We start from the raw sequence: 22,623 nt of genomic DNA on the forward strand, positions 1-22,623 counted from the left end.
TACAAAAATAGTCAACGTATCTACAATAAGCGAAGCCTTTTCCAAACGATCACATTATCCATCAACGAGGAACAAAAATGAATAAAAAATTTGCTCCCACTGGCAAGTTGCTTAGTGCCACAAAAAGAGAAAACACACACAAAAAAACAGCTATTAAGCCGTTTAACCAATTCCAAATGAAACTCAAGTCATACCAAAGCCTCTGCTATGGTTCCGAACCACATCAACCCACCTACCAGCACCCGGCGCCCGGCACTAGCACCAGCACCGGCACCTACATGCTGTGACCACCCTCAGCACCGCCCCCACCCCCCACAGATGCGCTTCTCTAAAGCCTACCCCTTTCCACTTACACAAGGGATCACATCCCCTGTCTACCAAGGGTATGATCACTGTTACCTTTCCTCTCTATCTATATCACATCAACTGTTTTGCTCACCATTGAATCATTCTCATCAGCAAACAAACATCCTGCTAAATCTAACAAAAACTCTTCTATTGCCCCCACTTCTACCACTAGTTACAACATCTCATTTCTTTACTCCCCACTGTGGTCAAAATCCTCCAAAGTTGTCCATACTCTATAATGTCCCTCTTCCTCTTTTCTCTTTTTAATCAGGATTTCTCCATCACTCTGCTGAAACTTCTCCACTCTGCTAAAGCCACTGGTTGAGTCTTGGTCGTTACCTTCTGTGATGTATCACAGTGGCATCTGACAACAGCTAATTACTCCTTCCTTCTTGATACATTTTCTTCACTTGGTTTTTGAGGACACCCAATTCTTAGTCTTCCTCCTACCTCACTGACTGCTCCTTCTCAGTTTCTCCGTGTAGGTTCCTTCTCTTCTCCCACATATGGCATGCCCCAGGACTCATCCTTGGTCCATATCTCTTTTCTGCCTATACACACTGCCACATCAATCTCATCCAGTTTCATGACTTTAAATTTAAACACTGAAATGCCATTGACTTTACTGGAAATTTTAATTTCCAGCTGAGATCACTCTTTTGAATTCCAGGCTTGTATTACCAACTGCACACCTGACAACTTTATTTAATTTATTCAAAATTAAACTTCAGATCTCCCCCCTTGAAACTTGCTCCACATACATACAGCCTCCTTTCTCCACATCAGTAAGTGGAATTTCTATCCATCCAATTCTTCAAGCCCAAAATCTTGAAGTCAGATCCTCTTTCTCACATTTTCACTTCCAATTCATCAGAAAATTCTCTTGGCTCTCAGTTGGATTTTTTAAAAAATATTTATTTATTTAAACTCTTTAATCCATCTGGAACTTACTTTGGTATAAATATAAGACAAAATCCTAAGATTACGAATTTTTTCAAAATGATAGACACTTATTCCATCACTACTTATTAAATAATACTTCTTGGTGAGCAATTTTGATCTGAGGACTCTGAATTTTCTTTGGTTTAGCAAAGTTATTTTCTATTACAACTTCGGATTCTTGTTTTTCTAGGATTTTCTTCAAGAATATTAACAATCTAGAGATTGAATGTCTATTCTCTGGCTGAATTTCCTGTCATTTCAAAACATCTCTGAAACTGAAATATGTCTTATAATCGACGGCACCTTACATCTGACCAGGCAGCTGTCACCAACTACACAGGTGTGAATTTGTTCAAGAATGAGCTCACTAAAAACTCCAGAACTTGATTCATTTTCGAAGTGAAACAGCTGGATGATTGCAACCCCTAAGACATTTTAGTCAGTGAGCCAACTGAGAAAGGAATATCAGAATCCTGGTTATTGTCAAAAAAAACTTCTGATAATACCTCTGGCAGTGTTAAGAAAGTGATAGATAGCATGAAAACCTACACAGTGCAATCAGGTGCTTGGAAGAAAACATCAGGGGCACAGTGGAGAACTCTTAAGAAACATTCTTGATGGCATACAAGACACTGTCGTATAGAAAACACAGACATCAACGCTAAAAAAGTGGTTTAAAAGGTTGGACTCTGAACGTGAGGTTTCGGGAACACCTTAATCAATTTATATTGCATATTTCACCATTTTTAGGTGTGCAACAAGTGCTATTGATTAAAATCTACTATTTAAATACCCTAAGAGATCAATGGGTAAATATAAAAGAAAAATTCTAATAAAAAAGCATTATATCAGTTTGCTAGCTACTCCTCCCCATGTCATGTGATGCATATTATAATTAATAGAGCCTTAGATCTGGTAAATACGGTATTTAGAATCATACCAGTTCTCACATCTCTAGAGATGTGAGTCACCATCATCTTTTGCCTGAATTTCTGCAATAGCCCCTCTCAGGTCTGCTTGCCTCTACCCTTACACTCCCCTATAGTCTATTTTTCAACCCAGCAGCCAACTTTTTTTTATAACTTTAAAAACTGAAGTTATCCCCTGATAACTAAAACTCTGCGATGTTTTTGTATTTCATTCAGAGTCAAAGCCCAGGTTCTTACAATGGCCCTCCAGGTCTAGAGGATCTAGCTCACCCTCCCATCATTATCTCTGACTCATCTCCTACTGTTTGCCTTCCTCATGTTTCTCTACCTCGGTTCATGTTATTCTTCAAACACAGGAGACATGCTCCTGCTTTAGTATCATTCATTCCCCTAACTGTTCCCTTTGCTTAGAACATTCTTGATCTACGTATCTGTTTAGTTAACTCTCTCACTTCTTCAAGTCTCTGCTCAAGTCTTACCTTGAGCAAAGGTGAGCAAACTGTATGTGCTGTTTTCTGTGGATGGTACTCCCACGCTCTTCTTTCTTTGAAAAGTACTCAAAACCTTTAAAAATGTTATAATTTACTTATTTTTAATGTACTGTTTATTCTCTAACTTCCCCAGCTTGAGTACTCCAAAAGGACAGAGACCTTCACCTGTTCTCTTGAATGACGTACCCAGGCACAGGACCTGCCACACAGCAGGCATGGAATATACACTGAATTAATAAATGACTACCATTACTGTACAATCATTTGCTGAAAAGTCCAACAATACCAAAGAAACATATTTCAAATGAATGCATGTGACAAAGGGTATTTTAATAATCAACTCTGATTTATTTTTTAGCTACAACGAAGTTCACTTGTGCAATGGTGTGCCCTGCAATTTGGAACATACTGTATTTTGCCGTGTATAGTTTCCAATTTTTTGCCTAAATTTGTGAGGGAAAAATAAGGATGTGCATTATACATGGGTAATACTAATTCCGTATCTATACAAATGTTTTTAATTCTTTTATTTATTCTTATGAGTTAAAACTCTAGAAATCAATAACGATATCTGTATGCTAAATAATACCCTGGAATACGATAACTGGTTTTGAACTTACAACGAACTTGCAATGAAGAGTCCTTGGCCTTCTATGATGCATAAATATCGTAAACTTGTAACCCGTACATAAAATTTCTTGTACCATAATATGTTAAAAATAAATTCTAAAATTCCTTTATAATATAAAAAACAAGTACCTAAATGTAAACAAATAAAAATTTGAATTAAAAAATTAGGAAAGATTTTTTTCCCCCTGAAATTTGGGCCAAAAATGTGGATGTACATTATACACAGCAAAACACAGTAATTTCTGAAGGTCTACACCTATGGTGGCTAGAGAAAGAGCTCTATAAAGAATGTATTCTAAACATGCTTAGTACTAGTTTCTTTATACTTCATTCAGCTAAAAATGCAAAACTGCATTAAAAACAAAAAGTCTTACCGGTAGGTCGGTGAAGGCAATACCTAGGAAAAAAAAAGGTGGCATTAGAAGCTATTTTTCAAAGGCAGACTATGGCGACAAGCTAAATTTATAACTAAAATGAAGAAAAAAATGGCAAAGTCAGAAAAGGAAAAAATCTAAATATAAAATAACCAGCGTGATGTTTTTCTCAATAACACTAACATAGGTCTGAGTGAATCCTGACCCCATCCTTATTAGTCACACATCAATTTTATTTTGGAGGTACTGCTATTGCTTCCAGGATTTCTGAAATGATTTTAGATGTATCTTTAAAGCTATGTTAGGAACCATGTGAGAAAATTGGTTGCAAAATAATCACATTTTATTTTTGACTGATATCCAAACTGCTTTATCCAGTTTTATCATTTAATCTTTCTCACCTAGACTTAGCTTTTAAATAATCTGAGGGGGGAAGAGAAAGATTTTCTATTACCAAAAAAAAGGTAAACAATGGAAAATGCAGTATTTTTATTTCTTAAAATAATACAATATTTTTTTAAGTATATTTTTGAGTAACTTTTAACCACTCTGGGGAAAAATATAATTCTTCCTTCAAAGCATGAAGATTTACACAGTTGAGAATTTCTCTCGAATGTCCTCTGACAGTAATTTCAACAGTCATGCTCCAAATACACTTGAACATTAGTGTCACTGGAGTAAGTCTACTGGCATCCCAAAGGAACAATTGAATAATCTCCCTTCAAATATTAAAATATATTGCTTATCTGAAAATAATAAACAAACCAAATATTTCTATAGGACCTCATTCATATGTTTAAAAAGTTTGAGTTCTAGTATAATGAGGGGTGGTATTCGTGAGTTAGTTAATCTCAAATCTTCCAGTTTAAACACATATTATAACAAAACAATAAACCACACCAGCACTATGCTACAGTGTTGATTGTCTTCCAAAAATAAGGCCATTTGCATTCAATTATCTTTAAGGTCTCTTCCCACTTGAGAGTGTGGCTCTATAATTGTGCTATACCATCAGAAAACTATCTATTAAAGTAATAAAGTTAAAAGACATACTGACTGTAAATCTCTACTGTACGTTTTCAAATAAATGTGTAAATATAGTGCTCTGCAGTTAAAGCCCCTTTAAAAATTATTATAGTCAATTCATGCTTCTTGTCAAAAGAAAAGATAGAGGTCCTTCCTTCGCCAGCCCTGGTAAAATATCCTAATTATTTTTAGTTTCATTAATAAATAGAAAGCAAATTGACTGTGGGACAAATATGAAAATTTATACTAAAAATTTCAGAAGACCAAAAAGGATACAGAAAATAAAGAATAAAATATTACTATACATATCTTTACCATTTTTTAACAGCTTACTCAATTATTTTTTCAAAGATGACTATTTATAACAAAGACTGCCAAAATTTATTGTTTTAACAAAAATTCATTTTTGTCATTAATTACTAAAATCTTCACTCTTTAATAAAAACTCTAGTGAAAACTCTAACTTAATTTTACAGATTAACATTTTTCACCATTGCTAAATACAGCTACCACAGCCTTTACAGTCAGACCACAAAAAGATGCGACTTAAACAAGTTGGTAGAATTATTTAAATACACTGAAACCAATTTTTTAATATTTCTATTATAATTTCCTGATTTGTCAAGACGCTCTTTGAAAAGTGATCTGCAACTGATGAATCATATTCAATAAAACAAAGTCAAAAAATTTCAAATTAAGTTAACCTGGATACTGAAACGCTTCTCCTTTAATTATTTTCTCAAATAAAAACATTTCCATTTGTCCATATGTGGTATATAAATATACATTTTGAAAACCTTCATGAGTCAGAAACTAAAGCTTTGGGGTAAAAATTATCCACTTTGGGAAGTACAAGGAAATAGTAACTGAATATTTTATCTTCTAGAATCTGGACCAGAGACAAGCACACGTCTCCTGTAAAGGGCAAGAGTAAATATTTTGTGCTCTCAAGGCCATATGGTCTCTGTTACAGCTACTTAATTCTGCGGTTGTAGCAGAAAGCAGCCATACCCAGTACAAATGGAGGTGGCAGCACTACAATAAAACTTGAGTGAAAAAACCAACAGGAGACCGATTTGGCCCAGGGTGACCTCTATTCTAAAGGAAGAATTTTGCTCACCCGTTTTACCACTGCATCCCTGGCATCTAGCCCAAAGTCTGATAAACAAAGACAATGAACAACACTTAGTGAGTACTCACTATGTGCCAGGCACCTGAGAACTGCACATGCATCATTTCAGTTCACTCTAACAACCTTAATAAGGTAGGTATTATAGTGACACTACTTTATAAACTGAGACACAGAAATATTTAGTAACTTGCATAAGGTCACATGGCCTAAATCAGGAGACAAGCCCAGGCAACTAAAGAACCCATCTACATTAACCACTATTATACTGTCTAGGTGCTTAATATTTATTAACTTATCAATAAATAATACCGAAATGTTTCAAATTTACTTAGAATTAGAATGTAATTTCATCATTAGGTACTCTTTCCTTTAAAAAAAAAAAAAATCTCTTTTTTTTTTTTTTTTAACTTTTCGTTTATTTTAAGTGTGTTTTTCCGGGGCCCATCAGCTCCAAGTCAAGTAGTTGTTTCAATCTAGTTGTGGAGGGAGCAGCTCACAGTGGCCCATGTGGGGATCGAACTGGCAACCTTGTTAAGAGCACCACGCTCTAACCAACTGAGCTAAGTGGCCGCTCCCCCAACCCCAAAATCTCACATTTTAAAAATAGCTTTCTTATTCAAGACAAATTTTCAATGTAAATGTCTCTGGAAAAGTGAACAGAAAAAAATAAAAGCACATCGCCTATGATGTTCCCATCTCCCTAAGTAAAATCTCTGGAATAAAGTTTGAAAAACTGTAAAAAGACTATAATTTTGGTTTTAAAAACATGTCTATTGAATTTTTGAACCAAAGGTCATTCCTAAAGGATTTCTCCTGGTTTAATTCAAGATTAATTAAATATCTTAAGCAGCCATGCCAACTTAAGACTATCCTAATTAACTTCCTTGATAAGTCAAAGCCAGAATGGTAGTGAATAAATTGAAGGGCCTGTATCCTTCTAAAAACCAGTTGGCCACAACCAAATTACAAATACACGTGTAATTTGCATGGCATCCTTAACATTCTTGTACCGATAAGAATACAGTTGACCATTGAACAAAGCAAGGGTTAGGGGCTGCCCCCTATGCAGTTAAAAAATCCTCATATAACTTTTGATTCCCCAAAAGCTTAAGTACTAACAGCCTACTGTTGACCAAAGCTTTACTGATAACATAGTCAACAGATATTCTGCATGTTATATGTATTCTATTCTGTACTCTTACAATATTTTGTATTCTTACAATTAAGCTAGAGAAAATATGTTAAGAAAAATCGTTAAGGAAGACAAAATACACTTACAGTATCGTACGTATTTATTTTTAAAAAATCTATATTAAGTGGACCCACGCAGTCCAAATCTGTGTTGTTCAAAGATCCTTATACATGGCTGTATAAGAATCTTTTGTGAACTTGGGACAACCTTTAAGTCGGTAACAGGACTTCAGAATCAGTATTAATAATCAGAAGGAAAACTTTTACACCAAATATAAATATGAAGAAGACACTAACTGTATATTAGGGTATGTTGAGACATTCCAAAAGAAAAACTATTACCAATGCAGCCAGAAATTTAGAATTTTCTACCATGAAATGACAGAAAGAATAGTTTTTGTGTTACATTAAAAAACATCTATTACATGTCTAAGCGTACTATTTGCAGTCTAATTTTCAAACACTATTTATTAGCACACTGAAATTTCTGCCTTCTGGGGTTACTTAGTTTTGCCTCCTTTCACTTTATCTCATCAAAATAATCTGCCATGAAATAAGGACATTTCAAACAGTAAAATTAACGTGAAACATTTTTATTTTTAAAGCATCAGTCTTGCTATCCTTTGTACTTTCTGTAATACAAAAACAAAAATTTTGTAATAGAAAAAAAAACTTCTAAGGAAAAGGAGTATAACAACCATATACAATTTAAATTTCAAGTATAATGAGTGTATATTTAACTAAACCCTTAATTTTCTATTAGTCTTACAATGACTAGGTATCTTTATGTTTTCATTAATCTATTTATTAGTCACTTGTCTTTTATTCTTAGAAGTTTTGCTATTATTTTTTAATTCTGCTCCCTTTTGCCTAACTAACTTATAGTCACCATCCTTTATCAATCTTTGTAGCAGGCATGACCTTTTAGTGTGTGAATGCCTTTCATTTGGTTGGCTGCATCAACCTTTTCCTTCATTATTACCCCCATGCTGTACTAAAAACTGATAGCCCTTTTTTCTTAGCACCTGTTACCTAGAGAATTAGGTCATACTGTGAAGGGCTTTATTCAAAGCAAAACAGAAAATACTTAGTATTTCTATTACTAAAATAAATATCTGAGCATGTGAATTATTTCTCCAGTTATTCCTATATATGTGATAAAATGTGTCTTTCACAGAATGTAAATTTTCACCATTTCCTCAACTTCTTCCTGGAACAAAGAAATAATTTTCAGACGCATCTACTTAATAAAGAAGAATTACATGATAAATACGACTACCATGCTGTAAGTACAATAATCACAGTATTTGGTTATTTTACATGCAATACATTATCTTAGTACCTAAACTATGTCCATTCTTGGTGTAGAAGCAGGTATTGTTGATAAGGTTAACACAACAGCCAATGACATCACCAGTCGTAAAAGTTGGTCCATAAGGTTGTCCCGTTCCAGAAGAACAAAATGAATGTCCATCATCCCCATGATAACCATATGAATGCTTATCCCAGCCTAGAGAGAAAGTTCCAGTATATTTACAATGATCAGCAAGGTTCCTCTGTACTAGAGCTATTCACTAAGATTATGACAAGCTAAGCAAGAAGAGAACAACAGATGTAGTACAGAGATAAAACCCCCAAATGCACATTTAAAATCTCAACAATTACATTACATAATTTCTGTATTAAAATACTGTTTAAAACATTAAGGAAATTAAATCCAGCACACAGGACACGAAAAATCCAGCACACAGGACTCCTACCAGAAAAAAAAACACATAGCAAGATACATTTTCCATGAATGTTTCCTTTGCTAATATACCAAAGGAATTTTGCTTTGATTTGGTTTAAACACTACCCCCCACACACACACTTTAATATAAGAGATTTCTCTGCTTTCTATTTTCAAAAACTACCTCCCCAATTAATTTTTAACATTAGTAAACAGAATACCAGAAAAATATAATCCAATATTCACTTCCATCTGATTAATGGTTTTGAGAAACAGTTCTGCCATCTCAATTCACACCTTCCTTAGTTTACTTTTAATATCAGCCTACATTCCCAGAATATTAGACAACTGAAAACGGGTTAAAAAGCAAAAATGTGTTGGGTAGCAAATGGAACCAACCACATTAAAATATGTAAAGTAGTTGATACGACTATACATTGGAAATTAAAAATACCAAAAAGCAAAATCCCCAAAATAAACAAAAAACAAAACAAAACAAAACACTGGCATATAAGTTTTACTAGATAGTATAAAATTTATTTTAAAAACTCAGCTTCCATTTTGAACTCATAAGTGATTAAAAATACAGAAAATCATTGCATTTAACTATTTCAAGTTATTACTTGAAAATTTAGCCACGAAGAGTTAGCCATAAAACTGTACTATAATTCAATTATAACTGTACCTGGTAGTCTATTCATGTTCACACCTTGAGCAGAAAGACCAATTCCCATGTAACTGTTAAAAAAAAAAAAAAGGGAAGAAAAGCAAGTTATTATGGTTATATAATGGTTATGTATATATAAATCACCACTCTCAAACATTATCAGAACCAAGCCCAAGTTGAAATTCATAGGGTAGCTACAAAAAAGGTTATTGCAATTAATTAGGGCAATTTAATAACAGCAAAAAGGGCAATGTTAAGCAACAATAAAACCCAGACCACAACAAATTCCTATAATGATCATCCATAAATACACCCAAAAGATTGGTAATAATTATGCATTCTACTAACAACTATAAAAATTTTTCCAACCTATCTACACATGAACATTTAGGATTAAGACTTCTACACAAAAAATACAGAGGGACCTGTGGAAGAAAAAAGAAATGTTAAATAAAAAACAAATGTGTTTCCAAAAGGACACAGTAAAAATCCAGATGACAACAACAAAAAAGAACATGGATACAGATTTGGAAAATATGTCAAATTCATACAAAAATGTCTCAAATATTTAATGAAATTATACCAAAAAGTGTGTACTGAAGGGTATCTATCTATACATTGGTTTTATGAAAGTGTTTTGGCAAATTGTTAAAACTGACCTAAACATGAGACTCAATTATTAATTTATCAAACTAGAAGAACAAAATCATCTCCACGAAAGAAATACAAGAGGAAAAGGTATGCAATTCATTTTTAAAAGGTTACAAAATATTAATAGAACCCAATAATGATAGTTCAAAAAGGGAAAAGTATAAATACACTTATAAGTACTGATGCAAAAAAAAAATAACACTAAGTAAAAGAGCAAACTGAATTCAGTTTGTTAAAAAGCTAAATGACTGTAATTGTATCAAAATTTAAAATGGCATTTGACAAACTTCAGCTACCACTCCTGAAGTAAAATAAGAATAAAAGGGAACTACTTAAATATGAGTTTTTTCCAAATCTCGTAACAAGATATTCAACAGTGAAACACTGAAGCCATTTCCATTAAAATAAGGAACATGGAGATGTCTACAATGGTTAAACAAGGTTTTGAGTATTTTAGTAAGTATATCAGTCACAATATTTACAGAAACCATAAAGCAGGAATACAGATCTCTAAATAAGGCTCAAAAATAATATATCAAAAACTCTAAAAAAACAAAAAATGGGTATACTATGTGTCTGGATAACTTGACAGCACAAAAATGGCAATCTTTTTAAAGTTAACATATACATGTAATGGGATTCAAGATAGAGTCCAAATTAATTTTTTAAAATGGGAAAATAGGATTTTAAAAATTCGTATATAAAAATATAGAATTTAGATCAGAAAAGAATTTAAAACAAAACATAGCTTTTGCCCTACTAGATATGAAAACTCAGTTAACTGAATTCACAAACACAGTATTATTAATAAGAGCATGTGTCAAGTGAGACAGAAGCGACAAAACATTAAGAAACAACATTTAGATGTCTAGTCAAGAAGACTCATTAAGTTTGTATTGATTCAGCCCCTTTGTTCCAAATACAACACACAATGTAAGAATTAAAAAAAAAAAAAAGATTTAAGGTACAAGATTACCGTTGAAGAGAAGAAATTCAAAGCTGTGAGCAGAGACACAGCTACATTAAGGGGAAAAGTAAAGCAGTAACCTCCTGACAAGGATCTGAACAAAGTTGTTGAATGGATCAGTCACTAAATTTGCAATAATCCTAGTACCACCTTGAAGAAAACCTGAAAACTCTAACATAGACCTGGTTTTGGACTAGAGGCCCAGGAGTTAGAAGGCAAGTACAAACTGTAACAAAGAAAAAATAAGTGCAAAAAAAGAAAGATGAACAAAATGAAGAAAAAATTTAAAACCAATCAAAATGAGACCACAAAAACAAAATTCTAAAATATACCGAAAAATATATAAAACCAATAAAATATACAGCTTGAACTGAAATCATTCTAGATGACATCAATCAATGAACAGTGTGACCAAAAAACCCTTTAAATTCACTTAGGATGTTTAAAAGGAAAAAGAAATCACTATCACTAAAAAACACAGAGGGGCACCAATAGTTGCTGAAACAATTTAGCTCGTTATTTTCCAGAATTGAAAAATGTTGTTGAATTCAAAGTGTACACCAGATACTGGGGAAGATAAAAGTAAATTCACATGTAGGCACATTGTAGATTATCAATAACAGACATAATCCTAAAAGTTTCCAAAGAGAAAAGGCAGATTACCTCTGAAGGAATGACAATTAGACTGACAGCAAATTTCTCCCCAGCAGCAGCTGATGACAGTGAACAATGGCACAATATATTCAAAATATTGAAAGTAAAGCACTGTCAATCTAGAACTTAACTCACAGGTAAAGCATCATTCAATACTAAGGGCAAAATCAGATATCTTAAGACATTAAAAGCCAACACTGTAATATCCAGAGACCCTCAACAAAAGAACTATTTGAGGACATACTTTAGTAGGAAGACAGTAAAAAATCCACATATAATACTCTAGAATACAATTCAAAATTACTTGACATATAAAGACAGAGCATAACATGACCCATATTCAAGAGAAAAGACAGACAAAAGAGAATGACCCTGAGAAGATCAAGTGGTTGGAATTAGCAGATAAGGAATTTAAAGCAGCTGTTGTTATAATGTTCAAGGATGTAAACGCTACCAGGATGTATGCTTGTATTGAATAAAATGATAGGAATTTCAACAAAGACAAAGAAACAATAAAAAAGACCAAATGTAACTGAAAAATTTAAAAAGGAGATAAAAAGGTGAAGGGGAATAAGAGGTTCAAATTTCCAGGCATAAAATAAGCAAGTCTTGGGGATGTAATACACAGCTTGGGAAATGTCGTCAATAATATTGTGATAGTGTGGTACGGTGTCAGATGGTTGCTGGGCTTGTGGTGAGCACTTCTTTAGTTGTATAAATGTCGAGTAACTATGGTGTACACCTGAAACTAATATAACATTGTATGTTAGTTATATTTTTTTAAATCTTAAAAAAAAAGACCAAATGGTAATTTTGGAGCTGAAAAATACCTGAAGTAAATATTTACTAATGTACTTAATGGTACACTGGAAATGGCAAAATGAGTAACTAAACATGAAGACAGAATTAATCTGAAAAACAGAGAAAAAAAATTCAGGGAATAAAAAGGGAGTCCCTGGGGCAGTATCAGAAGGTCTAACAGACACATAACCAGAATCTCACAAGGAGGAAAAAAGAAAATGTGCAAAAAAATTGAGAAAAGTTACCCAAATTTGGGGAAAATTTTTTTACAGATTCAAGGATGGCAAACTTCAGCAGCTTAAAATAAAGCACACCTAGGCACAAATCACAGTCAAGCTGCTGAAAACCAACAACAAAAAGATAATACTGAAAGCAGCCAGAAAAAACTGACATTACTTTCACAGGAACACCACGCTGAATTTTCACTGACTTCTCACAAGAAAATATGACGGTCAGAAGACAGTGGAATGAAATATTTAAAAGTACAGAAAACGGAGTATGCCATGCCAACATGCCAACACAGGCTGTTATATTCAGGGAAATATCCTTTAAGAAGAAGAGTGAAATAAAAATTAAAAAAACACTGTCAGATAAAAAATAATGTGTTGTCAGCCAACCTACACTAAGAAAAATGCTACAGAAAGTCTGCCAAACGGAAAGGAAATGACATCAAATAGATACTTAGATTACTAGGAAGGAATGAAGAGCAGTAGAAATGGCAAGCACATGGTATGTAATGAGACTGTTTTCACTCTTAATTTTTTGACACTGTATCACTCTTCAAAGCAAAATAACACATATTATGCAGCTTGTAAGATATGTAGATGTAACTAAAAATTGTAGAGATATAGTTAAAAAGCCATCAGGTAAATTACGGTAAGATGGAATTCCAGTAATATATCAAAATGATAATAAAGGAAGAACAGGTATAAGGTCTTCCCAGGAATACAAGGTTTGTTTCACATTCATACACCAATCAACTCATTTTACCAACTTAGGAGAAAACACATATTATAATTTAAATAGCTGCAGAAAAATGTATGACAGAATTCAACAACTGCTCACAATAAAAACTCTTAGCAAACTAGGATTACAGGGAACTTCCTCAACCTACAAATATAAAAAACCGGCATCTAGCATACTTAATAGTAAAATATTGAATGCTGTTTCCCTAATATCAAGAACAAGGCAAGAATGCCATCTCCCACTATTTATATTCAAAATTGTATTGCAAATCCTAGACATTTCAATAAAACAATAGATAAAAATACAAGGCATAAATACTACAAAGGAAGAAATAAAACAAACTTTAAACGCTGAAATTAAATAAGAAGTTTTACACGTTAAGAAATACTGCAATAAACATGAAAATTTACACTGAAAAGACCTAAAGTTTACTTGGGAAAGTGGGTGACATAAAGATTGCAGCTTGTTAGTTACTGTAAAGTGGTGGAAAGGGAGTTATTCGACGGGAAAATTTGCAATACCAGACGTGCGTGGGTGTGGCTCATAGAGCACAGTGAACCAAAAGAGCTGGTTAGATGTCTGAGGTGTTGCATGACACACAAACACAAGCTCAAATTCAACAGCAGTGAGGGAGTGGTAAGATTTAAGTACATGGACAAGAAATTTATTATTGTGGTATACATGCTTAGAAAGGGAAATGGAAATGAATATTTTTCAGAACAATGTATCAAAACAGATAATTTCACATTATAAACTTAATGGCATTGTTAAGTAAATAATGGTTGTGCCAAATATCAAATAACAGAAACTAAGAGGAGTAGGTTAGTTTAATGCCTATTATAGACAGGGTACTGTTATTGCTTTATATTATTAATGCTATGCAAGGCAACTGGATTAACAACGGACTTCTCATTAGAAACCATGGAAGCCAGAAGGCACTGGCGTGACGAAGTGTAAGTGCCGAAATAAAAAACTGTAAACCAAGAATTCTATATCCGGCAAAACTATAATTTGAAAATCAAGAGATTAAAACATTCCCAAATAAACAAAAATAGAGAATTTGTCTCTAGCAGAACTGTGTTATTAAGAAATAGTATGGAAAAGAAAGGACACTAGGCAGTAACTCAAATACACACAAGGACATAAAGACCATCAGCAAAGATAATTACATTGGTAAACATTAAAAACAGTACAAATGTACTTTTATTTGTAACTCTTTTCTTAATTTAAAAGACATAAAGCAATAATTATAATTCTCTGGGCTTCAACTGTGTGTAATTTTATGACAATAATAGCAAAAAGGAGAGGGGAAAATGGAGATATCATGGAGCAAAATTTAACATACTATTGAAATTAAGTTGGTATTAATCCAAATTAAGATATTACCTGAGTAACTCTCCGGCGCAACCACTAAGAAAACATAACTTGAAATGAGTTTCCTTATGACCCAGCAATTCAACTCTCACGTATCTATCCAGTAGAAATGAAAATACATCCACCCAAAAATGTTTACACAAATGTTTGCAACATCATTATTCATAACGGCCAAAAAAGTGTTTCAACCTACCAATGACTGGATTAAAATGTGAAATATCCTTACAATGGGATGTTATTTGGCAACAGTAAGGAATAGAGTACTGATAAATGCTATAGCATGAATGAATCTTGGAAACATGTAAAGTTAAGTCAGGAACAAAAGGTCTCCTATTATATATTCCATTTATATAAAATGTCCAGTGTAGGCAAATCCATAGAAACAAAGTAGGTAGGAGGTTGCCTAGGGCTGGGAGAAGTGACTGCTAATGGGTATAGGATTTCTTTTCCAAGTGATGAAGATGTTCTACAATTAAACAGAGCTAAGGGTTATGCCATTCTGTGAATACACTAAAAACTACCAAAATGTATGCTGTTAGGGGTAAATTTTTATGGTATAAATAATTTTATATTAGTTTATCTTATAGTAAAATAAGACCGGGTATGATATGATATATGACATGATATATCATGTGATATATGATACAATATAATACCAGGTCTTATATGAGACCGCATCTTGTATTAATTTTTGTTTCAAAAGATACATTAGAGCTGATTGTCTGGCTAGGTCTTATTTTGGGGGAAACACGGTACAAATAGTACAAACACTTAGCAAACATTAAACACAGCATAAATCCTAGCCCAATAATTATAAACCTGACAGCAAATATCTATTGACCTGATTTCCTATCACGCAATAAATCATGCACAGTTTTCAACAAAAAAAAACTACACTACATGCCAAAAAGTAAGAAAATTACATTCAAAAGAGACAAAGCAAGCATCACAGCCAAACTCAGATATGGCAGAGATTTTGAAATTATAACACTAAGAATTTAAGATAACTGATTAATATGCTATCGGCTATAAGAAAGAATGAAAGCAAAATGCTAAAAATTGAAAACACTAACACAAATCAAGAATACTTTTTTTTTTCCCTAAAGATTTTATTAGGGAAGGGGAACAGGACTTTATTGGGGAACAGTGTGTACTTCCAGGACTTTTTTTTCCAAATCAAGTTGTTGTCCTTTCAGTCTTAGTTGTGGAGGGCACAGCTCAGCTCCAGGTCCAGTTGCCGTTGCTAGTTGCAGGGGGCGCAGCCCACCATCCCTTGGAACCGGCAACCTTGTGGTTGAGAGGACACGCTCCAACCAACTGAGCCATCGGGGAGGCAGCTCAGCTCAGGGTGCCGTGTTCAATCTTAGTTGCAGGGGGCGCTGCCCACCATCCCTTGGGGACTCGAGGAATCAAACTGACAACCTTGTGGTTGAGAGCCCACTGGCCCATGTGGGAATCGAACCGGCAGCCTTTGGAGTTAGGAGCATGGAGCTCTAACCACCTGAGCCACAGGCCCGGCCCCTCAAGAATGCTTTTGATGGGCTAACCACAACTGAGGAAACAATCAGTGATGTTGAAGATATGTCAATGGAGACACCCCAAACTGAAATGCCAAGGGGGAAAAAAAAAGAAATTGGAAAAAAAAAAAGGAACAGAATATACAAAAACTGTGGGACAACTATAAAAGATGTAACATGCATAAAATGGGGATGCTAGAGGAGAATAGAGAGAGAAACTGAAGTATTTTAAGTACGAATGACTGAGACTTTTTCCAAAATTGATGACAGACACCAAACCAAAATTCCAGAAAGCTCAGAGAACAGTAAAGAGGATAAAAAGCAAAATATGAACACCTAGGCTTATCACATTCAAATTGCAAAAGTCAAACAGAAAACCTTCAAATAAGCTAAATGACACACAAAAAAATTTCTACATGAAAGACAAGTAAGAATCATACGACTTCTCTTCAGAAACCATGCAAGCAAAAAGAGACTAGAGTGAACTGAGTGTTGAAATTTTCAAAAAAGAAAAAAAAACCAACCTAGACTTTAATACCTAGAGAAATTTTCCTTTAAAAGTTAAGGACAAATACTAACAAACAAAAACTAAGGGAATTTGTTGCCAATAGACCTGCCTTTCAGGAAATAGTAGAAGTTTCTCAGAGAGAAGGAAAAGACATGTGAGAAATTCAGATTTACATAAAGCAAGGAAGAGGGTCAGAAAGAAATAGATGAAGATAAAATAAATTTTTTTAATTTTCTTATTCTGAATTGATCTTAAGTAACTGTTCAAAAAAACAGTAACAATGGATGGGTAATTTTAGCTTATGGATAAATGAAATGAGTGAAAGCAATATTAAAGGGATAGGAGGAAATAATTGGTTATAACATGTTATAAAGCACCTGTATTACCTGTAAAGTGATAAGTGTCATTTGAAAAAGGACATATTAGTTGACATGGTCTACTGCAAACTCTAGGGCAAAGGCCAATAAAATTTAAAAATGATAACCTTAAAATAGGAGAGAAATATAATTATAAAATGCTCAAAACCAGAGGAGGAAGAAAACAAGATTTTTTTAAAAGCAATGAGGAATGAATGCAATGAATATAAAATAGTTATAGATAGGGTTGATATCAACCCAATATAACAATAGTCACTTTCAACTTCAATGGTCTAAATAAACCATTTAAGAGAAACTGGATAAAAAACAAGTCCAACTATATGTTATCTACAAAAAACCAACTTTAAATACAAACACACAGATAGATTAAAAGTAAATGTGTGGAGAAAAGCATACCATCCTAGCACCAGTCAAAAGAAAGCTGGACTAGCTATACTAATTTCAAACAAAGCCGATTTCACAAGGGAAATTATCAGGGATAAAGAGTTTTACATAATGATAAAGTGTCAATTCTCAAAGATAATGCTGACTGTTTATATGCCTAATAACAGCATCAAAAGATGTAAGGCAAAAGCTGATAGAATTTCAAAGAACAGTTAAATCCACTACTATAACTGGATATACCAGCAAACCTGCATCAGTATCTTGTAGACAAAGCAGGTAGAAAACCACTAAGGATACACTAAAACTCAACAGCACCATCAATCAACTCGACTTCATTGACATTTATAGAATACTTCACCCAATATCAGCAGTATATACATTATTCTCACGCTCACAAAAACATTCACCAAGACAGACCACATTCTGGGTCCTAAGACAAACCTTAACAAATTTTAAAAATTGAAATAATACAAAGTATGCTCTCAGACCACAATAGAATTAAACTAGACATCAATAAAAGATAGCTGGAAAATCTCAAATATTTGGAAATTAAACATCACACTTCTAACTAACAAATAGATCACAGAAGATTTCAAGGGAAATTTTAAAATATTTTGAACTAAATGAAAATGGAAACACAACTTATCAAAATTTGTGGGATGTAGCGAAAAAAGTGTGTAGAGAGAAATTTACAGCACTGAACGTTATAATGATCTAAAATCAATCATTTAAGCTTCCACCTTAGGAAACTAGGAAATACGAAAAATACAAACCTAGAGTAAACACAAGAAATAATAATTGAAGCAGAAATCAATGAAATTAAAAACAGAAAATCAACAAAACTAAAAGCTGGTTCTTAGTAAAGGTCAATAAAATTGATAATCTTTTAGCCAAGTTAACCAAGAAAAAAGAGAAAAGAGAAATTATCAATATTAGAAAGAAATCAGCAATTATGATTTTCAGTAATAGTATCACTACTGATCCCATGGACGTTAAAAGGATAATAAAAGAGTATTATGAACTCTATGCCCACACATTTAACAATTTAGATAAAATGGACCAATTGCTTGAAAGACATAATCTACCAAGATTCACAAACAGGAGAAAACAGATAATTTGAATATGCCTCTGTAGTCTACGGCCATACCACCCTGAACGCGCCCGATCTCGCCTGAATATGCCTCTCTATATTAAAGAAACTGTATCAGTAATTAACAATCTTCCAAAAAGGAAAACACCTGGCTCAGAAGGTTTAATTAAGAGAATCCAGAACATTTAAGGAAGAAATGAAACTGTCCATAATCCCTTCCAGAACACACAAGCAGAGGAAGTAGTTCCTAAATTATTCCACAAGGAAAGCATTACTATAATACTAAAACCAACAGATATTACAAGAAAAGAAACCTATAGACCAGTATCTCTCACGAACACAGATGTAAAGAATATACAAAATATTAGTGTATCAAAATGTATTAAAAAACAATTAAACACTATAACTAAGTGGAATTCATTTCAGGTATGCAAAACTGGTTCAACATTTGAAAATCAGTTAATACAGTCTATTTCATCAACAGGTTAAAAAGGAAAAACTTTATGATCATAACAATAGATGGCAGAAAAAGCACCTGACAAAATCTAACAATTATTCATGATTAAAACTGAGTAAACTAATAAAGCGGGAAGAGCAGGAAACTTTCTCAACAAAGAACACCTACAAAAAAATGCTACAGTTAACTCGTACTTAATGGTGAGAAACTAGATGCTTTCCCATTAAGACTGGGAACAAAGTGGTCACCTCTCACCACTCCTACTCAACATCATAATAGAAGTCATAGTAGACCAGGAGAAAATAAAAATATATAAAGGGGTTACATATTGCAAATGAATAAAACTGTCCTTATTTGCAGCTAACAAGAATGTCTATGTAGAAAATCCCAAAGAATTGACAAAACACTCTGGGAATTAATAAGCAATTATAGCAAAGTTGTAGATACAAGGTTAATATGCAAAAATCAATCACTATATACTAGCAATAATAAACAACTGGAATTTGAAATTTAAAACATGGTGCCATTTACATTAGCACCAAGAAAAAGGAAATAGGTATACATCTAACAAAACATGTACAAGATTTATAGGATCAAAACTATAAAACTGACTACAAAATCAAAAAACTAAACATATGGAAAGATATTCCACGTTCTGGACAAGATGACTTAATATTGTTAAGATATCAGTTTGATCTACAGATACAACATAATCCCAATCGAATTCCAAGCAAGTTATTTTATGAATATCAACAAGGTGATTTTAAAGTTTATATGAAAAAGCAAAAGATCTCAGGAGAGCAAACACAACAGTAAAGGAAAACAAAGCCAAAGAACTGACACTACCCAACTTCAAGACACACTAAAAAGCTCCAGTATTGAAGACCACATGGTATTGGCAAAAAGAACAGACAAATATATCAATGTAACAGAAGAGAAAGCCCAGAAATCGACCCACAAAAATATAGTTAACTGATTTTTGACAAAGGAGCAAAGGCAATTCAATGGAGAAAGGAGTCTTTTCAACAAATGGTACTAAACAAATGGACATCCACTTGCAAAAGTGAATATAGACAAAGACCTTACATCTTTCACAAAAGTTAACTCACAATGAATTATAGACCTAAATATAAAACACAAAACTTTAAAATGTCTACAATATAAGGCAGAAAAAAATGTAGGTAACCTTGGGTTCAGCAGTGACTTTTTACATGCAAAATGAAGAGCAAGATCTGTGAATGAAAAATGGATGAGTTGGACTTCACTAAAATTAAAAACTTCTGCTCTTCAAAAGATAGTGTTAAGAGAACGAAGACAAGCCACATATCAGGAGAAAATTTCTGCAAAACACACATCTGATAAAGGACTTGTATCCAAAATATACAAAGTTGTCTTAAAACTCAACAACAGGAAAACAAACAACCCAATTAAAAAGTGGGCAAAAGACCTGAACAGATCTACAGATCTACAGATCTACAAAATGGCAAACAGGCTTCTGAAAAGATGTTCAACATCCTATGACATTGGAAAATTGCAAATTAAAACAATGATGAGATACCATTATATACCTATTACAATGGTTAAAATCCAAAAAACTGACATATTAACTGCTAGTGAGGATGTGGAGCAACAGAAACTCTCCTTGTTGGGTGGGAATATAAAATGGTACAGCCACTTCAGAAGACATCTGGCAGTTTCTTACAAAGTTAAACATAATCTTACTATATGATCCAGCAATCATGCTCCTACGCATTTACCCAAATGAGCTGAAGATTTATGTCCACACAAAAACCTGCACATGAAAGTTTATGGCAGCTTTATTCACAACTGTCAAAAACTAGAAATAACCAAGATGTGTTTCTCAATAGGTAAATGGATAAACAGTGGTACATCCATACAATAAAATATTATTCACTGATAAAAGAAATGACCTATCAAACCATGAAAAGACATAAATTTTAAATGCATATTGCTAAGTGAAAGAAGCCAGTCATAATTGTATAATTCCAATTATGATACTCTAGAAAAGGTAAAATTATGGAGACAGTAAAAAGATCCAGGAGTTTAAAGATGGGGGGGGGGGGGGGGGGAAGAAGGAGGAACAAGTGGACCAGAGAGAATTTTTAGGGTAGTGAAATCACTCTGTATGGTACTATACTAGTCGATACATGACATTATGCATATGCCAAAACCCATAGAACTGTACAACACAGAGTGACCCTAATGTAATCTGTGGGCTTTAGTTAATCATAATGCATCAATATTGGTTCATCAATTACAAAAATGTACCGCAGTAATGAAGGATATCAACCGGGGAAATGGGGGTGGTAAGGGAGAACAGTACATATGGGAACTCCCTGTACTACTTGTTTGATTTTTCTGTAAATCTAAACTCATAATTGACAAAAACTGTAAACAACCGAAAGTTCTTCAACTGGTGAAGGGATGAATAAGCTGTGGTACATCCTTACAATAGAACACTACTCAGTAATAAAGAGCAATGAACTACTGGTACAAGCATCAACACGGATTCATCTCAAATGTATTACGCTAAATGCAAGTGGGTCTCAAATGGTTCCGCACTACACAATTCCTTTTGTATGTCAGTTTTGAAAAAGAAAACCTACAGGGAAGAATGGGTCAGTGGTTGTCAGAAGTTACCAGTGTAGGGAAGATTAATGAAGGGGCATTCCCTATTAGGGAAATCTGGGTAGTGATGGAATTATTTTGAATCTTGATTGTGATGGTTATTGCAGGACTCTGTATTAGTCAAAACTCATAGAACCACACAAACAAATAAAAAAAGGTAAATATTACTATATGTTACCTAAAAATAAATTTTAAAAAAGGAAATAATCCAATAAAAAAGCCACAAAAATGCTTACAGGGAAAATCACTAGAACCAAGATACTCATTTGTAACTCACAAACTACCAATCTTAAACGTTTAATAAAGATATGAACATATACCCATTTCTTCATGTGGAAGAAGAAACATATAACTACTTTCAAACATAAGAAGTGAACTGCTGATATATACCCACCTGGTGTTTCATATAGTAGTGCTATAAAATTAAACCAAAAATATTTCATTTAAAATTGCAGATGCTCCTCTGAAAATATTTCAATCAGGTTTTTAAAACGTGTATTTCAGGGTTAAAAGAAAAAAGCTATCACTAACCAAAAAGGTTTAAGAACTTATAAAAAAGCTAACAAACAAGAGATCCTTAGAAAGCTAAGGTAGTGAAAGATTGTGAACACATCAGAAATGATAAGACAGTGTAAGCAGATTAAACTTTACTGGGCCACTGTACTAGTGTGTTTTTTTAATGTCTGTGTCTTATATGTTTGGACAAAGTTATCTGGCACATCCCAACGCCAGCCCGTAGACCTACTGAAGGACCTGAACGAGACCATCT

General features: G+C 33.5%; 1 protein-coding gene across 1 annotated transcript in view; it reads right to left on the reverse strand.

Moving 5' to 3' along the window:
* Positions 1-22,623, reverse strand: part of RANBP9 (RAN binding protein 9) — an 81,862-nt gene that overhangs the window by 30,279 nt on the left and 28,960 nt on the right. The window contains exons 3-5 of the mRNA XM_081055036.1: positions 9,478-9,530; positions 8,406-8,573; positions 3,715-3,737 (exon numbers count right to left, since the gene is read on the reverse strand). Coding sequence (XP_080911162.1) covers positions 3,715-3,737; positions 8,406-8,573; positions 9,478-9,530 — 244 coding nt within the window. The remainder of the gene's footprint in view (positions 1-3,714; positions 3,738-8,405; positions 8,574-9,477; positions 9,531-22,623) is intronic.

This window comes from Rhinolophus hipposideros, assembly GCF_964194185.1.
Source record: "Rhinolophus hipposideros genome assembly, chromosome: 8".
NCBI lineage: Eukaryota > Metazoa > Chordata > Mammalia > Chiroptera > Rhinolophidae > Rhinolophus > Rhinolophus hipposideros.